At 45.7% G+C, this 8,703-nt stretch overlaps 1 protein-coding gene across 1 annotated transcript; it reads left to right on the top strand.

The window, feature by feature from the left end:
* Positions 1 to 2,793: 2,793 nt before the first annotated feature.
* Positions 2,794 to 8,496, top strand: LOC309703132 (toll-like receptor 13; the record flags this gene model as incomplete). The annotated part of the gene is made up of 5 exons (XM_082527842.1): positions 2,794 to 2,804; positions 5,250 to 7,057; positions 7,800 to 7,917; positions 7,999 to 8,257; positions 8,377 to 8,496. The coding sequence occupies 4 exons, from the start codon at positions 2,794 to 2,796 to the stop codon at positions 8,210 to 8,212; spliced, it is 2,151 nt and encodes a 716-aa protein (XP_082383968.1). The 3' UTR covers positions 8,213 to 8,257; positions 8,377 to 8,496.
* Between the last annotated feature and the right edge of the window lie 207 nt (positions 8,497 to 8,703).

The following is an 8,703-nucleotide window of genomic DNA, read 5'->3' as shown; positions in this document are numbered from 1 at the left end:
TCACACTCCCCTTATCCCATTTTTCTTCTGTCATGGATTTGTCTTCAGATGTACTCCACCATTTGATTCTATGGTTAAGACCTCCTCCTCAATTTGTAATCCCCTCTTCTTTTATTTTAGGTTTTCCTTGTCTGTTTTTCCTGTCAACCACCCAATATTTTGAGCGCAATCTATGCCATGAAAACGTAATGCGGTGTTAAAGGCAAAAAAAGGAAGTCTAAGCCTGTACTTGTCATGGTCCTGGGTCTGTGACCCAGGTTTTTGAGTTTTGGGAATGTTTAGGAGTTTTCTTGTTTGTTACCCTTATGTTATAGTTTTGTATTTTGTATCACTGTCATTAAGGTTTTTGTGATGATATTAAGGTCAGGTATGGGTTTCAGGCTTTTATAGTTTCTTATAGTTGTCATGTTGCTATGCTCAGTATTTGCATTTTCTGTTCTTAGTCTTGTTATCTAGTCTTTAGGTGTCTGGCTCTCTGTATATAAGATAAGATAAGATAAGATAAGATAAGATAAGATAAGATAAGGTTCAAGGTTCTTTATTTGTCACATGCATAGTTATACAAGTATAACACACAGTGAAATGTAGCCTGACACGCTCCTCGACATGTGCAAAAAAAAATTGGGGGGGGGGGGGGGGGGGTGTGTAGAGGAAAAACATATATATATATATTGGGTGAATGTGCAGTAGTAGCAGATAAGATAAGATAAGATAAGATACACATATGTATGCATATACATACATATATACCTGCACATGTCCATACACATGGAAGGTCCATTATGCATGAAGTGGTGACCGTGGATGTTCACAGTGTCCAGTGACTTATGACATCGTGATTGAGGAGTTATAGAGTCTAACTGCTGTTGGGATGAACGATCTGCGAAAGCGCTCCTTCCTGCAGCGAGGGTGTTTCAGTCTCTGACTAAAAGAGCTGCTCAGCCCACTCACATACTCATGCCGTGGGTGATGTGGGTTGTTCATGATGGATGTCAGCTTTACTAACATCCTCCTCTCACCAACCACCTCCACAGACTCCAGGGGACATCCCAACACGGAGCTAGACCTCCGCACCAGTTTGTCAATCCTGCTCCTGTGCCTGTCCGTGCATCCATTCCCCCAGCAGACCACTGCATAGAAAAGGGCAGATGCTACCACAGTGTCATAGAGTGTCCTTAACAGAGTCCTGCAGACTCCGAAGGACCTCAGTCTCCTCAGCAGGTGGAGTCGACTCTGGCCCTTCTTATACAGGACGTCTGTATTTGTAGTCCAGTCCAGTTTATTGTTGAGGTGAACACCCAGGTACTTATAAGAGTCCACTATCTCAATGTCTTTCCCTTGGATGTTCGCTGGTGTCGTAGGGGGTGACTTCCTCCTGAAGTCTATGATCATCTCCTTTGTCTTTCCGGCGTTGATTTGGAGTACGTTGGTCTCACACCAGCCAACAAAGTCACTGATGACCCCCTGTATTCCTGATCATTCCCGTCTGATACGCATCCAATGATGGCTGTATCATCTGAGAACTTCTGTAGATGGCAATCGTCCGAATTATAACAGAAGTCTGAAGTGTAAAGGCTGAACAGGAAAGGTGAGAGAACCGTGCCCCGTGCTGCCCCCGTGCTGCAGATTACCACCTCGGACACACAGTCATGGAGCCTCACATACTGTGGTCTGTTGGTAAGGTAGTCGATGGTCCATGCAGTCAGCTGTTTGCCTACTCCGGCTCCCTCCAGCTTCCCTCTCAGTAGTGCGCGTTGGATGGTGTTGAAAGCACTGGAGAAGTCAAAAAACATGATCCTCACAGTGCTCCCCGCCTGCTCTAAGTGAGAGAGGGATCGGTGTACCAGGTAGATGACAGCGTCATCCACCCCAATTCCAGAATGGTAGGCGAACAGCAGGGGGTCCATCACTGAGTCCACCAGTGGCCGAAGGTGGTGCAGGATGAGCCTTTCCATGGTCTTCATCAGATGAGAAGCCAAGGCAACAGGCCTGAAGTGGTTGGGCTCCCTGGGGTGTGCAATTTTTGGCACCGGAACCACACAGGAAGTCTTCCACAGTTCAGGAACCCTCTGCAGGCTCAGGCTCAGGTTGAAGATGTACAGGGCCACCTGACAGAGCTGGTCTGCACAGTCCCTGAGCAGTCTGGAGCAGATTCCATCCAGACCTGCTGCCTTCCTTGCCTTCATCCTCTTTAGCTGATTTCTCACCTGATCAGCTGTGAAGTAGATGTGAGGCTGGGCTGGAGTGGGGGGTAGGCCTGGCTTTGTTGCAGGTAGATGTGTGGATAGGGGTGAAGCAGGGTTGTGGTGAGAGGAGAGCTCAGGTGACAATGGCATTGCACCTGGGGGGGGCGGCAACTGGAGGGGGGTTAATGGAACCTGGGGGGTGGGAGAGGTGATAAGTGGGCCATTGTCAAATCTGTTAAAAAACAGATTCAAGTCGTTAGCCCAACCCCAGCCGGCAGACACTGTGGCTCCTCAATTGTCCTGGAAGTGTCCAGAGATTTTTTCCATGTTCCTCCAGACTTCTCTGATGTTTTTCTGTTGGAGTTGGTTTTCCATCTTCCTCCTGAAGCACTCCTTGCCTTCTCGGATCTTGTATTTAAGATCCTTTTGGACTTTAAGTTCCTCCTTGTGTCCCGACCAGAAAGCACTCTTCTTCTTGTTCAGCAGGGCCTTCAGTTCTGGGGTGACCCACGGTTTATTGTTTGAGAAACACTGTATCTTCTGGGTAGGCACAGTGTTCTCAACACTGAAATTAATGTAGTCCATGATGCAGTGGGTGAGGGCGTCGATGTCCTCACCGTGAGGCTTGTAGAGTTCCTACCAGTCTGTGCATTCAAAACAGTCTCTTAGGGCCTCAGTGCATTCCTCAGACCACACCCTTATCACCTTCTTTGTGGGGGGGGGGGGGGGGGGGGGGGGGACGTTCCTCTTCACCATAGGAATGTAGGTGGGGTGGAGAGGGACCAGGTTGTGGTCTGAGTGGCCAAGCGGGGGGAGGGGTGATGCACTGTAAGCCTGCTTTGTGTTGGCAAACAATAGATCCATCTCATACTTCCTGTTTTGAGGTCCTGTATTAAATGCACACACATATACACACGCCTCTAACTGACCATCCTCTCTAATTGATTTGAGAAGACGAAAGTTGTTATTGGGAAATATCGTGTCAAAATGCTCCCCAACTGCTGATATATTTCACCTTTTTGGTAGTTCCATAATGTTCTTCTTGCAAGCTTGTGATGATCATGAAAATCACATCAGATTAACTACACACATACATACAAATCCCTGCATCTTTTCAGCAACTAGAGTCACATAATGAGGCAGTGATGTCGTTTCAGAGAAATTACACCTTGTTTATCTTTGGTTGTGAAGGACGATACGTGTATGTGGCGATCGTGGCTCAAGAGTTGGTAGTTCGCCTTGTAATCGAAAGGTTGCCGGTTTGAGCCCCGGCTTGGACAGTCTCGGTCATTGTGTCACTGGGCAAGACGCTTCACCTGTTGCCTACTGGTGGTGGTCAGAGGGCCCAGTGGTGCCAGTGTCTGGCAGCCTCGCCTCTGTCAGTGCGCCCCAAGGCAGCTGTGGCTACAATGTAGCTTGCCATCACCAGTGTGTGAATGGGTGGATGACTGGTTGTGTAAAGCGCTTTGGGGTCCTTAGGGACTAGAAAAGCGCTATGAAGGCTGCTTCTAACAGCTTGGACGAGTTTACGGACACCGTCACCTCCTATATCCACTTCTGTGAGGACAGCATTGTGCCATCACGCACCAGGGTGAGTTATAACAATGACAAACCCTGGTTTACTCCTAAACTCAAAAAGCTGTGGCTGGAAAAGAGAAAGGCGTTCAGAAGCAGAGACAGGGACTGCTACAGAGAGGCCAAGTACAGGTTCACTAAAGAAGTGGACATTGCTAAACATCAGCACTCTGAGAAGATGCAGCAGCAGATCTCAGAGAATGACTCGGCCTCTGTGTGGAAAGGTTTTAGGAATATCACAAACTACAAGCCTAAAACCCCCCACTCCACTGATGACTTGCTCTTAGCCAACACCCTTAACGACTTCTACTGCCGTTTTGACGAGCCATCAGGCAGCCTTCACACCTCCAACGGCCCCAACAATAGAGGCACTTTGGACACTAATTCCCCCACCTCTCCCCCTCCATAGAGCCATCACCACCTTCAAACTGTTCACCTACAACACCCCCCTCCTCACCCCACACAAAAGAGGATTTCACACCACCTCCTCCCACCACAACTCTTCATATTCATGAAGCAGATGTGAGGAAGCAGTTTAAGAACCTGAATGCTCGGAAAGCTCCCGGCCCAGACGGCGTGTCTCCTGCCACCCTCAGACACTGTGCAAACGAGCTGGCCCCAGTGTTTTCTGGCATTTTCAACTCCTCACTGCAGGCATGTCATGTGCCTGCCTGCTTCAAGTCCTCTACCATAATCCCTGTCCCCAAGAAACCTAGGATCACTGGACTAAATGACTACAGACCCGTGGCTCTGACATCTGTGGTCATGAAGTCTTTTGAGCGCCTAGTTCTCTCCCATCTCAGGACCCTCACGGCCCCCCTCCTGGACCCCCTGCAGTTTGCATATAGAGCCAACAGGTCTGTAGACGACGCCATCAACATGGCCCTACACTTCATCCTGCAGCATCTGGACTCCCCAGGAACCTACGCCAGGATCCTGTTTGTGGACTTCAGCTCTGCCTTCAACACCATCCTTCCAGACCATCTCCGAGACAAGCTTTCCCAGATGAATGTGCCTGATCCCATCTGCCGGTGGATCACTGACTTCCTGACGGACAGGAAGCAGCATGTGAGGCTGGGAAAGAATGTCTCGGACTCCCGGACCATCAGCACCGGCTCCCCTCAGGGCTGTGTTCTTTCTCCTCTGCTCTTCTCCATGTACACCAACTGCTGCACCTCCACCCACCAGTCTGTCAAGCTAATCAAGTTTGCAGATGACACCACCGTTATTGGGCTCATCTCTGACGGGGATGAGTCTGCCTACAGGAGGGAGGTTGAACGTCTGGTGTCCTGGTGCAGCCACAACAACCTGGTGCTGAATGCCCAGAAGACAGTGGAGATTATTGTGGACTTCAGGAAGCACACAGCCCCACTCCCCCCCATCATCCTGACTGACACCCCCATCACCTCTGTGGACTCATTCCGCTTCCTGGGTACCACCATCACCCAGGACCTGAAGTGGGAGCCCACCATCACCTCCGTCATCAAGAAAGCCCAGCAGAGGATGTACTCATCTGCAGTCTCTGGACTTGCGAGGCTGGTCCAAGGACATCGAGTGGGAAGTGTCAAACAAGACCTTTTTGAGGAGCCTAACGAGACTGCACATGAGTGAAACTTCTCTTAGCTTTGATGTGTACAGAGCGATTCTGCAGACTGCTTACTCTCTTCAAGAGTTTCAGATGGATAACATACAAAAGTGGATAGATGATGGTCTCATTGACGTTGCCTGCCAAATTCCTTCTCTAAGAACAGTTGATGTGAGAAATAGTGAAATTCACACCATAAAAGAGCACATGCTGCAGTCTTGCTCTAACCTTATTGAGCTCAACTTATCATTTAACAATATAAAAAGCATGGCTGATAATGCACTCCCGTCAATGACACAGCTCAGAAGCCTGATATTACAAAATAATGAACTGTCCGAACTGCCAGTGGCCGTCCAAGGACTCACCACATTGGAAGTCTATGACCTTAGTTCCAATGACATCAGTGAACTTTACTGTCCTTACTTCTGGAATTTAACAAGCCTAACAATACTCGATCTGAGCCACAATCAAATATCCTATATCTTTGACTGTGTTTTTCAAAATTTAAACAATTTGAAAATCTTAAATCTTGAAAACAACAAGATTATGTCATTTATAGATACATTCAAAGATAAATTACAGACACTGGAGTTTTTAAATTTGAGAAATATTGATATCATGAATTTCATTCATGGAGATTTTCATAGTCTGTCTTCCCTTCAATACTTGTGTATAGACTTAGACAAGTGTGACAGTGTTGATGAAGGAGGGTTCGAAGGACTTGATAACCTCCAGATTCTTTATTTGTTAGGTGATAATTATTTTTACGACCATTTCAGTGGACTGTCAAACTTAAGCACTCTGATCTTAAATGTTGTTGAAAGCCGAACCCACAACAGCTCTGAACAAAGGGATAGGCCTTTCTCAAATTTAAAAAGATTGAAGGAACTTGTTATAAAGGTTCATAGAGGATATTACGATATTTCAAAAGATGTTCTCAGTGGTCTGACTTCTTTAGAGTACTTAATAACAGAGGCATATTTCATGGGATCTTTGTACCCAGACACATTTAAATACACACCGCAACAGAAACATCTGAGGATATCTTACAGCGAGCTTTCAGTTTTAACATCTGACGTGTTCTTGCCAATTCCAAACCTGATAATACTCGACCTCTCCAACAATAAACTCAGGTCTTTGGATTTTCTAGCAGAGGCCAAACTGTCGGCACTCAGGTGGCTAAACGTCAGTGACAATGAATTGTTTGTAATCAGTGAAACAGTTATCCAATCCCTTCCAGGCTTGACATATCTGGATCTATCTGCTAACCTTTTAACATGTGAATGTTCTAATTACGGTCTTATCCAGTGGATTCAAGGCAGCAAACAGACACAGGTTGTTAATGCACATCAGTACACTTGTGCGTTTCCTGTCAGCCAACGGGGAAAAAAATTCCTTGACTTTGGTTTTGACTCCTGTCGGATAGATGCTGCATTGCTCTGCTTCCTTTTTAGCTCTAGTCTAGTTGTGCTTACTCTCCTCGCATCCTTCATCTATCACTTCCTGAGGTCACACCTCACATATGCCTATTACCTCTTCCTGGCCTTTCTCTATGATAATAAGAGGAGGAAGAAAGGTATTCCTCACAGCTACGATGCCTTTGTCTCCTACAATGTTCATGATGAAGCTTGGGTCTGTGGAGAGTTGCTTCCAGAGCTGGAGGGTCAACAGGGCTGGAAACTCTGTCTGCACCACAGAGACTTTGAACCAGGTATATATGATTATCATTAGCCTCTTTTTTTTTTCTATTTTTCTATTTTTAGATCAATATTTAATGGAGCTACCACACAAACTCTGTCTCATCTTTCCTTTAAACACTATTGTTGCCACTCTAAACTTGTAATGACAAAGATCAGGGTTTCACACCACCGTTTTTTGTTTTGTTTGTTCAAAATTTTACTACACTACGTTTACGCAAACACAAATGGTTGATATGATGTCAAACAAGAATGCCAATCACACATGACCCACAAAACAAAGTTTGAATGCTAGACTGACTATCTGGACAAGAGCTACAAATTGATCTTTAAACCTCTAAAATTAAACTTTAGATGTGCTGCTCAACTGTCAAAGCATCCTACATGTAGGAAAAGGAAATCATGAAGTTGTGTTTTGCATAAAAGAAAATAGAAAGACAGCTGTTTTTGTACTCCCAATGTTTTTGTAAGCCTTGGATTCCAGAAACTATAAAAATTAAAGTTAAGACCAACACCAGTTATTACTCGAGAAGCTTATTGAATTGTTCTTTGTTCTCCAAAGGCTGTGACTGGAATTTAGACACTACTGTAGATCCTGCTATTCTCAAAAGTGAGAATGTTTTAACTTATAGAAAAGGCTACACATTATGTTATTCACCAGAGCTGTTTTAACTAGAAAATGTTAAAACTTGAAAAATGCTGACATGTTTGATGTGTGAGATTTTTGTTTAATGTCTCAGATTTCTGTTTTTACAGGTAAGCCCATTGTAGAAAACATTACAGAGGCCATCTATAACAGCAGAAAGACTATCTGTGTGATCAGCCCAAATTACCTGCAGAGTGAGTGGTGCTCCAAAGAAATCCAGATGGCCAGGTATGGTTACCAACTCTTTGTCCTTACATGTAATGACATCGCCAGCTTCTACACTGATTAATCTGCGTGTGATCTCTTTAGCTACCGTCTGTTCGATGAGCACAAGGATGTGCTGATCATGGTGTTTCTGGAGGACATACCAGCCAACCAGCTGTCTCCGTACTACCAAATAAGGAGTCTGGTGAAGAGGAGCTCTTACTTGAGCTGGCCACAGGCTGGTCAACACACTGGAGTCTTCTGGCAGAAAATACAACAAGCTCTCGAGAGAGAAGAAAACCCCGCTGAGCACACGTGACTCCGCACTGGACAGCCCATAGTCATCCACTGAAGTTTACCTGAGGTGGAAAAATCATTGTTTGTTTGTAAAAAGCAGATATAGTTATTGCAAATGAGAATAAATCAGGGTATGCTTTACAGTGAGACTGACAAGTTGCTCTTCTTATCCTTTTGTATTCGAAGGAGCTTGGGAAAGAAAGCGTCTGGACTTCAAGTTGCTTGAAGATGTTTCACCTCTCATCTGAGAAGCTTCTTAAGTTCTAGGGTCAAATGGTGGAGAGTCACAGATTTAAGCCCTGTGGGAGTGTCCCTCCGAGAGGGGCAATGGACCCTCTAATGATCCTCTACCTAATCACACAAGCCAAGGTGTGAAAATGGGTGTAGGTCACAATCAGCCAAGGTTTTGGGTGAGCTCATTGTGAAACCTAGCCCCACCCTATCATGTGATTTGCTGAGGTCAGATGGCCCAGGATATCCTTTGGTATCCATGTCAGATTCACCCCCTTACGT

The sequence above is a fragment of the Aulonocara stuartgranti genome (genome assembly GCF_965226115.1).
Source record: "Aulonocara stuartgranti genome assembly, chromosome: 3".
Taxonomy (NCBI): domain Eukaryota; kingdom Metazoa; phylum Chordata; class Actinopteri; order Cichliformes; family Cichlidae; genus Aulonocara; species Aulonocara stuartgranti.
Note: the sequence above shows the minus strand (reverse complement) of the source record. Positions and strands in the feature narration are given on the sequence as shown.